Below are 20056 nucleotides of genomic sequence, written 5' to 3'. Positions count from 1 at the left end.
TGATGCACCTCGATGAAGTCATTGACAAAAATGTATTCAACAACATGTTCTTTCCTGAAGGTTGTATAAATGATCGAAGAATTTCAGTGGTATATCGCTGAGCCATTAACATCTCTTGAATTGATATCAAAGGTGTATGATGGCGGCCATGTGTAATCCCAGCCCAAAACATTACACCACCACCTCCAAGGCATTCACCTGTTGAACATCCTGGTACTTTTCACTGCGTCCTTTACGTCACCACACCCTTTGTTGTCGTGTATCTGGCCTATGTGATATCTGTCTTTCATCTGCAGATATGATATTACTTCTTTCATCTAAACCCCAAGTAAGTTGTTGGATGGTCCAACTTCTTCTCTCAACACATTGACAATTCTCTAGTGAAACATATTGAGTCAGTCAAAATGACTTTAATTGGGCGCTACGTAGCTGATTGTGTACAGTTTGTTAAAATACAAGGACCCTAATTGCTCTCAACAAGTTATCTCATATTTTTGAGCAGTCGCAGTTGGTCTTCTCTGCGCTGTTACACAGATATGGCGATCTTGACGTGGCGTCACCCTCGGTCTGTCAGTCACATCTTTGGTTTCATGGTACCTTTTCCACGTTTTTGACTCTGAACTTTGCGTAACCTGTACGATGCATGTATGATAACCCACAATTCTGGATTGGTCAGACTGGGAAATACATATTGCACATGGAATATAAACGCTAGCTGAAGCTCGCACTGAACTGTATGCATTACTGCCAGTCTTCACCTGAAATGGCATAGTACACCGCAGAACCAACAAAGACGTATGCTGTAAAGTAAATCAGCAGTTGAATTACTGGTGTGTATACAGTGATTTCTATTACTTACAATCGGCCTACACATGCCCTACGACGTAACATAACTAGTACCAAAATATTACAAAAATTTTTTGAGTCTTATATTCACTATTCTCTTTGTTATATATGCCATAATGGAGAATCCTGACGTCTGTGGAGAAACTGGAAAATTCTCATATCCCCTGTCGAATTAATGACGACTTGGCTGCTAATACTTCCAGCGTACTGGTATTTCACAAACACACAGTCACTCTGAAATCCTCAACTAGAATACATGCATGACTACAAATAAATTCAGTTTAAAGCTTTTCAACTTCTAGTGTTCACTGCAGGAGTTAACAATATAACATGGACAAACCATTAAAGATAGTGTCCTGCACTTCCGGAACGTGGTGTTTTTTAACCAGTTTTTTGTTTGCTTCTGGTACAAATGCCATCTGAGTTGTTTGCTCTAGCTGGGGGGTTGCAGTGCTAAATAGGCTGAGAAATGTTCAATCTGAATAATTAATACTGTTAATAGAATGTTTATTAACTTCTTAGTGTTGCTATTTTTTAGCTATAGTCTGTTTGAAATTATTTGTTTAAAATGTGCTCTGCTCTCATTAAAATTCATTTTGTAACTTTTTAAAGGTGGGAGAACCATGCCGAGAATATCATGGAATTCACAGATGTCGTTGTAATGTTGCGAGAATAGACTTAGTGGCCGGCCAAGGCACATCATTGACATATGGAGTTGACTGCTCAAACCAACAGTTAAATTCTTTACCACATCCGCTACCAGCAAATACAACTGTTCTCAATGTGTCATCCAACAATGTGAGTATCTTCTTGAGATGAAGAAACTAAGTGAATTCTGGAATTTGTTCTGAAAATATCATTTCTAAACTCATTCGAACCCCAGCATCCATTATTATGCACATTGTTCTATGTATTTCTTTCCCACATTTTTCCCAGGTTTACCGAACATGTGGCAGCACGGCTTGGGTTACATGGCTATCAGCTTTCCTTCAGGAGATAATGGGTTCAAACCCCACTCGCAGCAGCCTTAAAGATTGTTTTCCATGATTTCCCACTTTCACACAAGGCAAATGCCGGGGTTGTACCTTAATTAAGGCCACGGTCACTTCGTTCCTCCTCCTAGCCCTTTCCTATCCCATCATCACCATAAGACCTATCTGTTTCAGTGTGACGAAGCATATTGAAAAAAAAATTCCCCGGTTTATAATTTTGGAAATATCTTTTATGCATTCAAGGGCTTCTTTGGTTCTGCTTTGGGTAAAATGGTGCCATCTATCAGGATTTACCAGAAGTAAAATAATGAGTGAACAACAGCTTGCAAAATTGGCTGAACAGATACTGCATAGTTGATCAGTCTTTTGTTATTTATAACAAAATAAATGCTATTCAATATTATATGGCAGATATTTATTTTGAGTATACATCTTTTATATTTTTCACCATATAGTCATAAGTTGCAAAATATAGCCAGTGATGTATTTTAGGGCCTCTTGTACCTGAAGGTTAAAAAACTATCTTAAAGAATGAATTTTTTTTGACAGTTCAAGAAGCTGCTTTTAGTAAAGAAATATAAATTTTGAACTGAGTATAATATTGAGGTCTGAATGGGTTAAGAACTTGAACCACTTTTCTCTGTTCATTTCTCTCCATTAGTATTTTTTGATATATACCAGAACAAACAAACACTCTATATAATATCTCATAATGATCTGTGTTTTCATAGCAGTGTACAAAGTTGATGAAGAAAGGAAGGCGATAATTGTGAACTTAATTTCTTTCCTTCTGGTTTTGCTCATAGTTTCTTTCTCTTAAATGTATATTGTAGTTCTGTATCCAGACTTCCTGTGCTGGGTGAGATATTTACTATAATATTTTTTTAAATGTAACTCTTACTATTGTATTTTTTGTTGATGAGGTAGTTAGCAGCCATGTGTTTGTACCAAGAGCACTCATCATATGATATTTTGTAAATGCTCAGGTAAGAAAGCTAACAGGAGTGAAATATATGTACGTATAGGAAACAGTGTGTAAGCATGCATATATAGAGAACACACAAAAGAAAGACATGGATTATCTCCAGGTTTCATTTTTTTTTTTTAGTTCAGCACTTTGTGTGTCCCTCTTCTTTCATGCGGGGTATTTTATTGAAACTGAACATATAGGAACGAGGTCAGAGATCACAGCAAGGGGTCCAACCATAAAACAAGTCCACAATGTTCACATTCTGCATTGCCCACATTGCCTTTAACTCATAATGGAGTTAATAAAATAAATGATGATAATAATAATAATAATAATAATAATAATAATAATAATAATAATAATAATAATTGTACCGGCTGGTACACCTCTACGCCGCACATTTGAATTTTCTGCTTTAAAGTACGCCTCTACAGGAGAAACTGTGAACTTAAAACTGGATCTACTTAAACTTTTGCTCTGAAGATGTCACTGTGTTAATTTCGACGTGTTTTTGTTGACTATTTATCAAGAAGTTTGGACATTGTCTCATAGATGTCTCTATTAAAAAACTATGATCATGCACCCTGGTGCGAAGTGAGGGAACTTTCTTGAAGATATTTTGTACTCATAAGTTTTCTTATTACTAAATTTAATTCTTTCATTTGTGGGTTGGCAGTATTAATCTTTTCTTTCCGCCAGTTTTGAAGTTAGCCAATCAATTATTTCTGTAATTAATTTTTGACCAATCGTGTCTTTCTTCTTCGATTTTGTGTGTAATTGTGTACTGTAGCCAATAAACGCCTGTGGGTGTGTCTTAATTATTCATGAAAGGTCTCGAATTTTCTCCGAGGGTATAAAAACTGCTGATTTTCTTGTCTCTCAGCCACATCATCAACATTTAGTTTAGTGTATGGACGTGTAGCAGGAGGCGGGTAGCGCCTCTTTCTTCAGGCAGCGGTTCTTCAGTAAGGTAATGGCCGCTTAACATCTTTATTTCTTGCTAGCTCAGCAGTTTAACCTGTGGGGAAGGTCCGAAACCTTTACTATGTAACCTATCTTCAAACATGTAATTTTCGGTCGCTTTTGAAAAACTTCATATATCTTTAACTGTAATTCGGGGATAGGGAGTGATTTACCCTCTCGAGCTCCCCTTCATATTGGTTTGAGGTGACTACGTTTTGTACTTGGTTTTCTTCCTTTCTGTAATGTCTTAAATTTTCCTTATACGACTCACCTCCATAGTTTGGGAATAGCCCCTGTTCCATCGGCCTTGTGCCTCTTACGTTTTAAGAAGTTTCATTTAGGAGTGCAAGTACATGCCTCCATTCATTTTCTATTTTGGGCCATTTACTTAACCTATTCTTTTTTCTACTAAGGCCCAGTAGGTTGGGTACGAGATACCCCCGCTTCATTTGATGTAAGTTGTGCCTTGAGGGCAATTAAGTGTTAAATCTGGTATGGCCTGGTAATAGGCGTGAAAAATTGAGAGCGGGCCAGCTCTTTTATATGTGGTAAAAGTGCCTCTGGGAGGCCTGATATGGTTTTTGGAGCAAATGCTCCTTGAACGAAGGGGTTTTCTGCCTTTTGGACAAATGTGTACCTTGGTAAAGTTGGGCAAGTAGCTCAAGGATTGTAAAAATTTGGGGTTCAAAGCCCAGAACTTGTAAAGACCCCTAAACTTGTGCTTTCGTGCTCTTGTTTGTAAAATTATACCTTGTACCTGATCTTTCATTGTTATTTCACCTAGTGAAAATTTGTTAAATCGTGTTATCTATTGAAAATATAACCTTCAGTAAAATTTTAAGTTTAGTTTCATATTGTGGATAGACCCATTCCAGCCCGCACCTTCTTTCACCTCTGCATTCCACGGGTAACCCCGTAGTAATAATAATAATAATAATAATAATAATAATAATAATAATAATAATAATAATATAATAATAATAATAATATTATAATAATAATAATAATAATAATAATAATAATAATAATAATAATAATAATTGTTTCTTCCATAGCTCTTTTCACGTCTGTGGGGTCGCAGGTGCAAACCGTGTCGCACATGTGGTTTTGGCCCTGTTTTACGACCGGATGCCCTTCCTGACGCCAACTCTATAAGGAGGGATGTAATCACTAATGCGTGTTTCTGTGGTGGTTGGTAGTGTAGTGTGTGGTCTGAATAAGAAGATGAAAGTGGTGGGACACACAAAGACACCCAGTCCCCGGGCCAGAAGAATTGATCAGACTATTAAAATCCCCGACCCACCCTGGCCGAGATTCGGACCCAGGACCCTCTGAACCGTAGGCCTCAATGCTGACCATTTAGCCAATGAGTTGTACAATAATAATAATAATAATATAGAAACACCTGAGAGAAAATATTTCAGTCTTTTTTTAAATGCAGTTCTTACAAGCAAAATAACTGAGCATCTATATGTCGTCATTATTAGGACATTATGCAATCCCTGCAGCCAGGCTGAGTGGCTCAGATGGTTGAGGCGCCGACTTTCTGACCCCAGCATGGCAGGTTCGATCCTGGCTCAGTCCGGTGGTGTTTGAAGGTGCTCAAATACATCAGCCTTGTGTCGGTAGATTTACTGGCACATAAAGAACTCCTGTGGGACAAAATTCCAGCACCTCGGCATCTCCGAAAACTGAAAATGTAGTTAGTGGGATGTAAAGCCAATAACATTATTATAACAAACCCTGCAATCCACTTATATTCTGGATACCACGCATTTGTCACGACCCGCGTGCTACTGAATAGTAATTCTTTTATCTGTTGTTTCACTTCACATATTTCTATGAAAGGTATCTGTGACAATCTGTAGAAAAAATATCCTCCCCAAATTGTGGTATAATTGTCCTTCAATGGCTTTATCTTTTGCATTCTAATAAGAAGTGAATCACACATGAATAAATAAATCTGCACTGTGTAGGACAAAACTAACAAGCATGTATATGTGTATGTGGAGTGGAGAGTTGATTGTGTATTTGTGTGTATTTTGTTTGTAACTTTGAGTGGGGATGATACAGTAGCTATTCACCGAAATGCAGTTTGTCATCCAGCTACTCGGGCACTCCAGCAACCTGATCGAAACATGAATTTATACCTACTACAATGATAATACCTCCCCCTCTCATTGCAAGCCCATCCAGATTAGAAGCAATGTCTCGTTGCTCTCCAAAGTGTACGGATAAGCCTCGTAGTATGTTACTTTAATTCATCGTTTTTGAACCGAGTAGTGAACTTTTGATGTTTGAGTATTCTCATTTATTGAAAGCTTCGATGGTATTCTGATATGTTGATTACCCAAATTAAAAGGACTCAATAATAACCAAAAATTGAGCTGTACCTTAATAAGGGTCATGGTCGCTACCTTCCCAATCCTACCACTTTCCTATCCTCCATCACTAGCAACCATTGGTGTGTTAAACCAGTAGCAAAAGAAAATTATTAATGGAACAAATTACTGAAAATGACAAAATAATGGGACAAAGTTGAAAAGAATACCTAAAATAGAATAATGACCAAATAAAAGGGTTTGATAAATGTACACTTCTGTAAATATGGAGCCATGATCAGGATGTACGTATAAGATAGCAATGTATATGATTCACCAGTTAAAAGACGTCATCAATATGTGGCACCTTTAATACAGCAGACTAGCTTCTTTATAATTGCCAACTTAACAAAAGCTGTCAATCAGTCTTCTTTCACTGAATTACTAAGAAATATATTAATTTGTTTCATTGAACACAATCTTGTATCAATGTAGTAATAGGAATGGTGATTTAATTTAATTAGGGAGAAAAGCACACAATGTGCATATTATATAAAATACAGTTTATCTCCTTATTCATTACATAATTTCATAATCAAGATTATTCTTTTTTAACACAATATAGAATGGTTTCTTTTATCAGGATATTTCCCAGTTTGTTAATAATAAAATTTCTTCTTTGTACATACCCAGTGGTGAAAACCTTAAATCACAAAACATGCGATCAGATGCTTTAGTTCATAATGAGGACTTTTTCACTCGTTGGATGTCATGGCATGGTGATGATAATTCTTAGTTAGTTGTTGTATAGAAGGAAATTGTTGGAGTGTGTTATTTGAAGTAGGGATACCTTTTACATTTCTGTACCCTGGACATTCATACAGTAAAGTTTGATGAAGATAAAGTTGGAATCCAAAAGGACAAATTGGGGCAAATATTCATTTATAGGAAGAGGAATTCGGGATTGGGGTAATTTTCATGGAAAATATTTGATAAGTTTCCAACTTCTATGAGATCATTTAAGAGGAGACTTGATAAACACTTAATGGGGAATCTGCCACCTGGGTGACAGTCGTAAATGCAGTTCAATGGTAATTGACTAATGATCATTAAGGCATCAAATTTATACAATGTGACTACATCGTTAGCCAGTTTGAGTCCTGTTGGTGGAAAAAATTTGGCCATCAGCGTTGGAGAGATGGTGGTATACAATTTCTAATCACTAGATTGCATGCCAAAAGCCTGGATTTGATTCCAAACCTCTCTGCAGCATTCATGTGGAGTGAAGGAATTCAGCATTGTTGATAGTGATTCGTCCATCAGGTGGAGATGTTAAGCCTTCAGCAGACTTGGTGTTTTTTGACAGGAGTAGGCTATGTGCTGACAGCTTATTTCACCCTCTGCCTACTTCATTATCTTTTCACAGCTAAATAAATAATTATATGGCATGTAAGAAAAGTTGTAGTCTTTTTCAAATTGGCACAATCAGGAAGTCTGAAAATATTTAGATGTAAAATAGGTTCAGAACTATATTTAGCTTCTTTGATGATTCAGTTGCATGCCACTGTTTCTTCAACAGTATGGTAGGTTGCTTAATGCTGTCTTCATGTGCAGTGCCATAAGTGCTATCATAAACTTTATTTTCTGTTTATACAAGCTATACAACAGAATATCATACCTTGATGATTTCAGTTTGTCTAGCCTGTAACTCAGGTTCGATCGTGGCTCAGTCCAATGCTCAAATACGCGGGCCTCGTGTCGGTAGATTTACTTGCACATAAAAGAACTCCTGCGGAACTAAATTCTGGCATCTTGGCGTCTCAAACAACCATTAAAGTAGTTAGTGGTACGTAAAGCCAATAACACTATATTATTAAAAAGTCACAGTATCTGGAATTTAAAATTCCATCTCATAGCTGATTATGCAACACTTTTTGCATTACGGATTTACACTGTGATGCTACATATATTGCACACTCGCACTGTATTCAAAAGTAAGAATTATTGTTATTATTATTATTATTATTATTATTATTATTATTATTATTATTATTATTATTATTATTATTATTATTATTATTATTAATACGGAAATTTCATGGAACAGAGAGGGGTAAGAAGGTGCTGGGGTGAACGGGCGAATGAGGAAATGACCAGAGCGTAAGTTAAAGCACTCAGTTTTGAAATTTTATTTCCTTCTTTTTCTTTTCGATTTTATTTGATAGATATTCTGAATGAACAACAACAATATAATGATGAGCTCATCAGCTCCCACAACAACAATGACTTAAAGTCAGAAAATCAGGTACAAAATTAGAGAGAATTATCCATGTGATAATATACAAGGGATAAGCATAATCGCTCTGAACCAGTACACTTTTACAAGAGCATGTTTGCTCCACTCATGTTCATTCTAGGAGACCTAGCTCCGAAAGCTTACTGTAGTCCAGTGTCTAAGAGGCACAAGCTTCTTACAATATTATGCCTTACAAACTCAAATAACTGTGTTTGCACTCACTTCTGCTCAACAGTATTTTACACGTTCGTCAATAAACAATTACCAAATAAACAGGGGCAATGAGCGCCCATTTGAAATGGCCCTAAATTAAAAATAAAAGGTTTAATACGAACGTCCATGGACAAAGTGCTAGGAGGCGAAACACTTGCACTCTAGTTAGAAAAACACTTAAAACCCTAAACAGGCTTCTGGGCCAAAGTTGCAGAGGCTAAGCCTATACTACAGAGGGGTAACTAAACGAAAAAATATTAAATGCCGAAGGAGTGTGAAGAATTTAGAGGTTTAGAAAATTTTAGTCACCCCATACCAAGTTGAGTGGGAATCAACAGAGGGTGAATACTCTTTGTTCCCTTAATTTACATGTTTCCCAGAGGGATTTGAACAAAGTCCTCAGACTTGCCGAAAATTTACATTTAAACACTGACTTTAGTACTTTACAATAATAAAAGAAGTTTGAAACCTTCCCCCTCAAGTTATCTGCCAGGAGCTATCACATGTTAAGAAATTTCTGCCATTACCTTGAGTAGTTAAGCCTTCGGAACGACGGCAGGTAGCCCCTGTCTCCTAATAACTCGCCGCACTCAATAGACCGGAGCGATGAAGATGACAATATGGCCCTAAAGCGCCCAGCTTTTATAGCATCTCAAAGGGAATGTTTCCAGAACTTTTTACAGATGGGCTGGATGCCTGTACACACTTCGAAATGTAATTGGCTAGGGGAAATATTCCAAAAATTCCTGATTGGTTAATAAGTTAAGGAAGAAGGAAGCCTTAAGATTGTTGACAACATTGACACATAAAAAAAAATCTACAAAAACTAAGGTTAAAGAACTTTGAAAATTGTAATTCCCTCGAGAATTAAATGTCCTTAATCCCGCCAGAGGGGGCGCGTAGGCCGATGGTAGAGACATCTAATGGTTGAAGGTCCAAGTATCTTAAGTTACATTAATTTGAGATTCATTGCACAGATGGCCTTCGAGAAGGCGCGCAGTTCAACGGGGCAGAGAAAGTGTACCCCTGGTACAGAGCTCCACCCCCTAAGGTTTTACCACATTCTGAACAGTTTTAAAATCTTGCATTTGGGAATACTTGAATTTTTGAAAATATATGTGTACAAGTTGGAAAATATCTTGATAGAAAGTCTTTTTTTTAAATTGGTTTTTGAAGTAAAGTAATCTTGATGCTGTTTGCGAAGTCGCAAAACCAGTTTCGCCACATTTACATATAACAACCCAGCCGTCCATCAGATCGCAAATACTTTAAAGAAGCACAATATCAATATAGCCTTCAGGACAGTTAACACTAATCGAAACATGTTTTTTAACCACAACAAGGTCAATCACAATAGCAACCATTATTCAAGGTCCGGCATATATAAACTAACATGTACACAATGTGGTTTTTCTTATATCGGACAGACTGGCCGCAGCTTTAACACGAGATATCTGGAACATTATAACGCTCAAAAACACAATAAGTACTCAGCGATGAGCCAACATATGAGAGAAACGGGCCATCACTTTACATCCATAGAGAAAGATCTTACCATCATTAGAAGCATAGGTAAAGGGAAATTAATGAATGAACTGGAAAACCTACACATCTTTTTAGACCAAACCTACAATAAAAATAAAAATCTCAACGACGTCAATGAAATTAAAAATCCTTTGTACGAATTAACACCTAGATTAATTAATATCGTGAATTCAGATCAAAACAAAATCCCTCATTTATTTAAATCTCCACACTCAAATGCTTCATCCATCATGCCAAAAGTTAAACCCGCCCATATTGCTTCTAGAAACTCCCCTCCAGCAACAGCACACACGCCCATAGACCAGCCTACCCCCACTCTCCCTCCATGCCCCGCCCCTCCATTACCGCACCATTACAACACCAGGAGTAGAAATGGTGACAAGACAGGCGCTGCCGGAACAGACAGATCCATCTAGTATTAACTGAACAAGTAAGTCATTTTACAGTTAAGAGGTGTTAATTTAATACATTTTATCACAACGCGTGCTCAAAAAATTTTTAATTCAAAATTATTTTCTACTTCATTACAGATATTCTTAAGATCCCTCCCAAAGACCAAGCAACACATCAACGGGAACAATTTTCACACAAGACTGTATCAAGTGTCTAGGATGTCTCTTCCCAATTAAGCAGCAGCCTAAAACTATGAAACAGCTAAATATTGTACTCTTGTCAATTCCTTGACGTTACATGAGACCCAAAGTCAAGACGCTAACAGTTTCATTCACAACGTTTTTGACCAGTCTACCTACAACAATCGGCTTTTGAATCTCCACTTGTACACGACAACACATTTAAATATTAGTTACGTCAAGAACATGAAAATGAAAATCGTGGGTCAAACAAGCTCCAGTTTTAATATCACCCCTTCTCAAGAAAAAAGAAGATCCGTTTCATTTTATTTTTAGTTTTGAACATTTTAAGTTAACCAGAACTGCCAAGTTAAAACACATTCAATTTAAATTTATATTTTCAATCTTGACCAACCTACAATCAGTTCAAATCTCCACTTACTGTTGACGACACATCCTGTCACCAGACACGATACGTCAAGTACTTAATATGATATAGGGGTCACATAAACCCCGATTTGCAATCCTCTTCACCGAAAAGAAGATCCATTTTAGTTTTGGACATTTTCCATATTAAATAGATTAGGACCAAAAAACTTTACTGTATTGACTTATGTTTGTATATATTGTATATAATGTATATGTTATATATAGTGTATATATTAGTATGTTTATATTAGTTAAAAAGGTCCCAAACCTTGACCTAAAGGTTGTTTACAGGCTGAAGATGCCCAAAATAATGGGTGAAACATGTACCTGACCAAATGAGTCTACATAAAATCATGTAGATAATAACCACATTAAATGTGGAAAGTATTGAATAGGTGGTTTTTTATTTAATTATCCTTGATATCTATGCCTGTCGCAAAAGTATTTACAATTCTTATTTTTATTATCCACTCAATTCAGTACATAAACTGTTTGTCTCTAAAGGGACATTACAATACAAACGTTAATTGGGACATGTTTCGCTCGCTGCATCGAGCATCTTCAGCCATCTTTTATACGATTTTCTCAAGGTTGAGTCATACATTAACCCTCATGGAGCCAAGAGCCGATCTGGTCGGCTGCTCCCCATCAGCTGGAAGAGGCCAGAGCTCCGCCTCCACTCTACTACTTTAAAGTGCCAGGCCGTTTTCAGTGGAAATACATGTATTTTAAAATTCGCGTATATCTACCGATGTATAGCAAATACAGGCATGAAATTTTCTACATATGGACTACGTAGAATAAGAAACTGGTTTGGAGTGATATAAAGAGTCAAAGACGTTTTATTGTTGATTTATAGTTGTCGATAACGTTTATTTTTAGGAAGAGAAAAGTATTTTCGCACTTTCTCTCTCAATATCTACTTTTTAAAAACATTTTCAATACAAAAGAATATACGTAATTACATATAATGTATTTCTAGATACAGTTCTATAGAATAACTAATATGAACGAGAAAAATAAAAACGTAAAAAAAAATTCAAACATATGTCACTAGTAAAAACAAGACAATTTTACTCACCGATAAAATTCGCGTGTATGTATCGATGTTTGGCAAATACTGACAACAAATTTTCTACGTGCGGACAACACAGTATTAAAATAATTCTGAATTGTTAAATAAGTAAAAAATAGTAGTTGATATTATAGTTTTTTGTTTTCAGAAAAAATAGTTTCTCGTTTTTGGTTGTGGTATATGTTACGGAGTTATCCGTGGAAGTCAGAGGTGAAAGAAGGTGCGGGCTGGAATGGGTCTAACTACAAGTTCAAAAGATGAATTAAAATTTCAACAAGGTTATATTTTCAAAACTTAACAATGGTGACATGGAATTTTGAGCGTACAACAAATAACAACCAGTTAAATCAGGTACACGATCAAGAAGTCCAAAATAAGAGAAAAATTTAACCAGTTTCCACTAGGGGAAATAACAAAGGAAATCAGGTACAATGCAACTTTTACAAATTCTGGGCTACGAGCCCCAAAGTCTGAGCTCTCAGCTCACAACCACAAATACCAAAGGGCAGAAAACCCTTAATTACATGGAGCTCTTGCTCCCACTGAGTAATGTCAAGCCTCCTAGAGGCACCTTCCAAAATACCAGAAAGAGCTGACCTGCTCTCAATTTTACAAGCCTATCAAAGGCCACAACAAACTTTACTTCTAACTGCCCTCAAGGCACACAAAAGAAACAGGGGTATTATGTACCCAACCTACAGGGCCTTCGCATGAAGGAGAGAAAAAAAAAAAAACCCATCAGGTTAAGTTACTGGCCCAAAGTACAGAACGGACTGTAGGTGTGAACTTGCACTCCTAAATATACATTTTAAAACCTAAGTGGCTCTAGGCCGATACACAGGGGCTAATCCCAAGCTAGTGAGGTGACTCGTAAGAGAAAACTTTAATACATTAAGGAAGAGAAGAAACAGATATGAAAACGTAGTCACCTCAACTTAAAAATGAAGGAGAGCTTGAGAGGGTAAAGCACTCTCTATCCCCAAATTACAGTTCAAGTTATGTGAAGTTTTTTCAAGGATTGAAAAGACTTACATTTTTAAAGATATAGGTTACATATTAAAGGTTTCGAACCTTCCCCAGGAGTTAAACTGCTGAGCTAGCAAGAAATAAAGATATTAAGAGGCCATTACCTTGATGAAGAGCGGCTGCCTGACGAACGGGGCGCTTCCCGCCCCCTGCTACATATCCACACACTAAGCTAGATGTTACTGAAGTGGCCCGGAGACAAGAAAATCAGCAGTTTTTATACCCTCGTGGAAAATTCGAGACCTTTCAGGAATGAGTAGACACACCCACTCAATTTTATTGGTTGACAGCAAAAACTTATACACAAGGCAATGAAGAAACACCTTATTGGTGGGAAATTAATTACAGAAATTTAGGATTGGTTAAATTCAAAACAGGCGGAAAGAAAACTTGATATTGCCAACCCACCAATGACCGAACAAAATTTAGTAAAGGCCAAACTTATGAATACAAAATTTCTTCAAGAGAGTTCATTCCATTGCACCAGAGTGTATTACCATAGTTTTTGGTAGAGATATCTGTCAGAGAATGACCACACTTCTTGATCACTGAAAAACAAAAGCAAATCAAAAACACACAGTGACATCTTCTGATAAACAGTCGAGTTAGTTCAGTTGTTAAAGTTCCGGGTTTCTCCAGTAGAGAAGTTTCAATTGGTGCAAGATTTGAACTTGCGTTGTAGAGGTGTACCGCCTGGTACAGTATATATTAGAAAAATAATTTTACACTACAACAGAATTTACGAAATTAGGATATGTATGGCACTAAAGCCGTGATTTGCCTTGACCTACTAAGCGACCACTGCTCAGTTTGGTACCTGCAGTTTACGAGATGAATCATGGTCAGTGAGACGGATCCTCTCAGTAATTATTCTTTGTTTTGCAGACCAGGGTCACCCTCTCACCCTCGGATATCTCCTCAATTGCAATCACTTAGGGTAACTTAGATTGAGTGAACCTCGAACCAACCCTCAGGACCAGGCAAAAATTCTTGACCTGGGCGGGAATCGAATCCATGACCTCCGGGTTAGAGGCAGGCATGCTACACTTGGCCCGCGGAGAACGGCATTTAGGTAATGATAGAGGACTATATGTGACTATAAGGTTTATCAGAGAGCAAGTGAAAAGTAAATTGAAGTATGATATGGGCGGACAATCAGACGGTAGGGCATGTTTAGGTCCAAGAACTTCCTTGAAGGAGACAGGAGGTTGAAGAATGTTGTCGGGTTCATTGGGACAAATTTCCACAAAATGTTCTCCAGAGACATCATCATCATCATATTCGTTATCACTAGTTTCATCTACCACCATATTCAAAGTAGCTTTGGTGCTGTTAGACACAATTAAACGTCTCTTCTTTAGCTGCGGTGATTCCGCGGACATGTCCGGTATAATTTCGTCGCTACTCTCTGAACTAAATTCCCTATCGCTATGCGATAAATCATCCACGTTAACTTCGCACTGTTCCAAATACTGCATTAATTTATTGTCATCAATACCTGCTGAAAAAATATCACGTGAACAACATGCCACTTTTCTGTCACAAATCCATTCACTGCAAGGAGCAATCTCTTATTGACTGGTTAGCGGTATTTGTAAACACAGGAAACGACTCTTGTGAAAGGTATAACACCCTCTTAGAACTGCCAAAGCAAGGCCAGGCACACAATAACGTGTAGCCCCTTTACTACAGGTTGTAACAAAAGTATGCACGTCACTATAGGTTGCCTCAAAATTATGTGTATCACAGAATTTTAAACCGGCCGATGTAATCGGCTCTGGCAACTTCCGACTGGATTGTTAAAGGCCGACCAGATCGGCTCTGGCAATTTAAAGGGCGGGTGCTCGCACTACCGCCTGGCACCAAGAGAGTTAAACCTTATTTATAATAATTTTGTTAATTGAAAATGTTTTACACAGTACAATTTTTTTTGTCACTGCTTAACGCTGGAATGGTATGATGCTTAAAACTTACATCATTGGTATGATGTCGTATTTTTTACGATCTTGAGAAAAAACACTTTTTTTGGTAAAATGGAAATGAAAAATCAAAACTTACATAACATATTTTAATTTTACATACTTTTAAAAGATGAAAATACATTGAATATAAAAGAAAAGTTTATTGAGGAACAATGTCAAGCATTGTCTAGTAGTCGACGTCACCTAGCAGTTAAGTCCGTCTGAAAAGTTGAAAAAAAAAATGAAATTAGTATATTTAATATTTAAAAATAAATTGTATGTTTAAACAGAGGGCTAAATGATCAAAAAGTTTTGGTAATAGCTCAAAATAAATCTTACTTGCAATGATATGATGTCTTGATGATGCTGCAGTATTCAGGCACTGCAGATTTTGCAGATATCACCGCGGTGCTCCGCGCAAAACGCAGTGTCGCACTTGTTGCAGTAGTTGGCTGTCATTCTTCGCTTTTCAGCTGGGCATAGTTTACAAGTTGTTCTCTTCTTATCCATCCTAGGAAGAGCTGGATCTGCTGCTTCTTTTCGGCCAAGAACACTGAAGACCATACTTCTTAGCTCCCTCGGAAGATTTCTGATAGTCAGGCGCTGTTCTAGCCATGGAAAAACCAACTGTTGATACAACTGATTCAAATAAGCTGATCTTGTCATGGTTTGTTCTTTTCTAGAACTCAAGACCTTGCTCAAAATAATAAGTGAGTTAACTCCTCCGATGTCGATCAAGTCATAAAAAATGCAGAGTGGTTATCTTTTTGTTTTCCTTGCACTAGATCTGACTGAAACCATTTGGTCAAGAGTATCTACTCCTCCTTTGGTCTGGTTGTAATGGTCAATCATAACTGCTTTGCCATCTTGATTCACTCCCTTGTCTTGGTGCATTGTGGAAATAAGGCAAACTACCTTGTTCTTCTTAGCCTTGTGCGATAGAAGTGTTGTCGTGTTGCTGAACAGGTATTTTGCATCACCAATGTCCCTGTTCTTCGTTGATCTCATGCTCAAAGGTATTTCTGGTTTGTTTAGGCGGATCGTTCCTAAAAGTGTCAGCTTGTAAGGAGCCTTGAGCAATTCATCAGCCAACGGAACGGTTGTGAACCAGTTATACATTGTTATGTTGCGGTTCGATCCATGAAATGGAGCCTTTAAGTTTTTCACATAGTAGTGGGAAAGAGGGCCTTCGACAGTTGTGTTTTGTTTCCCTAAGTATGGCTCAGCAACTAACATATACTTAGAACCAGCATCACAAACCATTACAATTTTTAGCCCATATTTAGCTGGCTTTTTAGGCATATACATTTTGAATGGACATCTGCCTCTAAATGCAAGCAGCTGTTCATCAATGGTGAGATACGGGCCAGCCTCATAGTTGTCTATCCATGATTTCATGAAAGATTCCCGAAGGTCCCTTATAGGTGCGAAGCGATCCGTCGCTACTCTCTCAGCTCGGGTAGTTTTGTCATCGAATCTGAGACAATCTAATAAAAACTGGAATTGCTTTTCACTAAAGCAAACTGTGTAAACATTACCACTTACAGAAGGATCAAACATTATTGCTATATTTAGGCTATTGTCCTTGTGGAGAGCAGAGAATATTAGAATTCCCAAGAGTGCCTTTATCTCTGTGGGAGAGGTTTGACTGTTTGAAAACTGAATTGTTTTGTAGTTGGCTTGCTTTCTCACTATTTCTTCATTTGTATAAGTAACGATTGAGTTCACCATAGTGTCAGTAAAGAACAACTGAAACGCATCTAAAGAGGTTAGAACATCCTTACCGCTGCCTTTAGGCTGTTGTCGGATATTCACAATATTTCTAGGGGTATTTCTTGTACTTACGGTTGGAGGATTTTCAGTCCAGGAATAACCGTTTTTCCTTCGATTATTTTTGTCGTTCGTTGTGGAGTCTAGCTTGTAGATCCTGAAGAACCAGTAATAGTAGTAGTAGCAGCAGTAGCATTACTACTATCAGGTCTTGATTCATCAGATAGAGTTGTAACCGATTTTGTCCCACAACTACCAGAGGGACGAGGGGTGTCAGGAACTTGTGTAGTAGTGCTGTGTGGGCCTACCACTCCTGATGTGTACATTGAATTCTTTTCATTTGATGAATGACCACGACGTTTTCTCTTCAATTGTTCACGAAATTCATCATCTGAGGATTCATCTGAGGTTGAAGGTATATAGTCGTCACTCCCAGAGTATGCTAAAATGTTATTTTCTGACTCACTTCCGCTATCTCCTTCATCTTCATCGGTATCAAAACTATCACCATTTAAAAGTTTATCAATCTCCGATGGTGACAAAGCCATTTTATAAAAAACTAGTAGTCTAAAAAACAGCGTAAAACTCGACAAAAACAAATAAAAAGATATACTTAATATAGCCTATGGTACTAATTTTCAACACACTAAGTCAACAACAACAATGACGAATATTTGATCTAACAATTAAACTTAAATTGAAACACAACACTATGCAAAATAGTTACACCATCGGTATGATATCGTAACATTCATGAACTGACGTCAAAAGCTCTAAAACAAGAGCTTCCAGCATGACGGTTGCACGTGCACTGACCTTGTGAGTTGAGTGGGGAAAGACATTGGGAGGGCCGGAAAAGTCCGCGCTGAAACCTGTTCTATGCAATCAAATTTGTGTTACGTTTCGTAAAAATTACGACATCATACCATTCCAGGGTTAAAAAGTAAAGAAATAAAATTGACAATTAAATTGTATCATTAATGGACTAGATGTTAATGACATAATATTGATGTCCAAGTCATATTAAATATGCCAATTAAATTGAATGATTTGGCTAATTTTTATTTGTTTCTAGATTTTTTCAAATACTGTTAGTGTATTTATAGGAGTTTCAAATGAAATTAGTGAAAGTTAAAGGATTAAGCTTGCAGTATTTTTTCCCTTGTGTTTTCGTTAATTGAGAACTACATCATTATTAAGGGATGGATCATTGGAGGTTTATACTCTGTTATGTGCATCATACTTGTAGTCTTCACAATCTTCAACTGATTTAAGTCGGCCTATATTCACTGGTCAGTTTGTTGTTAAGCGTAGTTTAAAGGGACATCAATAATTGTTACATAGATGTGATGTGTTGTATACTGCAACGTTACTGCAACTACACAACTAAACAAAAAAGCATGAAACAAAGGGACACAATCATCCATGAAGTTGTGTTGATACACAGTGACAGTGAAGGGTATTTATATATATACTGTATATGTTTGCTTTGTTCAATGGACTGACTGCAAATGGTAGCTGGTCCTCACTTTTGGTTTCTCACTGTTTTGTTGTTGTTGTTGTTGTTGTTGTAAATATGGAGTCTTCCAGCAGTACTTTGTGAGTGTAATTTATGTATATTTTGGTGTGTTGAAGAGGTGTTCGTGCATGGATGTGATTTAGAATATAGTTAGTTATTTTAAAATCAGTGGAGTTATTGATGAACCTAACTGCAGTTCCTACCTATTTAGTCGTTTTCAGAAGGTTAGCTAAGGCCTGAAGCGATGTACCAGTACACAGCTTTATGTACATGCCCTGGGAGGGAGAATTATCATGCTTTATTAAAATTTGAGGGATCCATTCTGGTGAACTCTGGTGCCCATACTATGGATATTTCAATTAATTACTTTAATTAATTAAAAATAAAATTAAATTAAAATTGGCACCCGATAGTGGGGCAATGGTTATTAATGGTTATTTCAATTAGATTACAACACTAGGCTAAATGTGAAAAGAGTGTTGAAAAACTACAGGAAGATACTGTTGTTGATTGATTTTCAGAAGCAGCCTTCTCCATAGTCAGTTGATCTGCACAAACTGTACTAAAGAACCCTCAAACTGATTTCTGGATAACACTGTACCCTTGAAGAATGTATTCGTAACTGCTAAACCCATACTAGCATAGAAGTCCAGCAAACTCTTCACATACTTTCCCCACATGCCTGACAACTGAGTCACCCATGACGAGAGCCTCAACCCTACCCTCATTAGATCCCCTCCATTCCTAATTCCCTCTATTTCCCTGATGCCTCCAGAACTCACTTCCTCCTCTCTTTTCTCCCTCTCACTACCTTGTTCCACCTCCCTCATCCTATCATGTGCTCTGTGTTTCTCTTTCCTACTGGTCCCTTTCCTCTTGCCCGCTTCACCTCTGTAACACTTCCCTGATCTCCATCTTCCCTCTGCTGATTTACCTGCAGTGACACATACCAGTTCCTCACCGATACCTCTGCTGGGCCTGCTTCCAGAGGAAAAACCTTTACCCTTGTCCTTGACCTTAAGACATTAGCCCACCTGTCTTCCACATCGTCTTCCCTTCTATCCCTTCCCTCTCCCCTACCTTCCGTATCCTGTATATTGATTGAGAGAGGCCTATATTCATTCCTGTCCTCCATTACAAATCTAATTATCTCCCTCAAGCTCACTATCTCTTCCCTTATCATCCTTACTTCCCATTCACACCCACAGTCCTTACACCTACTTCTCCCAGCCATTCTTTTATCTCTTTAAAGAAATGTATAAGAATATAGAAATATCAGTAGAAGTAAAATAGCGTATTCTATGAATAGAAGTAAGTATATATATGTCAAAGGAAATAATGTATACTACACAAAGATTTCATTACGATAATACAATCAGAAAATTTACTGTCAGAATAACTATGGTACAGTTATACTAGTTAAATGTATCCTGATTATAAAATACTAGGAATAAGAAGTTAACTATAGAAATGTACAAATAAAATAAATACATATAATTATGGACAAGCTGCTGCTGTATATGTGTGCTTTGTTCAATGTACTGACTGCAAATGGTAG

At 37.3% G+C, this 20056-nt stretch overlaps 1 protein-coding gene across 2 annotated transcripts in view; it reads left to right on the top strand.

Moving 5' to 3' along the window:
* Window positions 1-20056, top strand: part of LOC136864736 (protein halfway) — a 261173-nt gene that overhangs the window by 114578 nt on the left and 126539 nt on the right. For both annotated transcript variants that reach the window (XM_067142079.2, XM_067142078.2), the window contains one exon: window positions 1459-1644. In XM_067142079.2, the coding sequence (XP_066998180.1) occupies window positions 1459-1644 (186 nt within the window). The remainder of the gene's footprint in view (window positions 1-1458; window positions 1645-20056) is intronic.

This window comes from Anabrus simplex, chromosome 2, assembly GCF_040414725.1.
Source record: "Anabrus simplex isolate iqAnaSimp1 chromosome 2, ASM4041472v1, whole genome shotgun sequence".
NCBI classification, from domain to species: Eukaryota; Metazoa; Arthropoda; class Insecta; order Orthoptera; family Tettigoniidae; genus Anabrus; species Anabrus simplex.
Note: the sequence above shows the minus strand (reverse complement) of the source record. Positions and strands in the feature narration are given on the sequence as shown.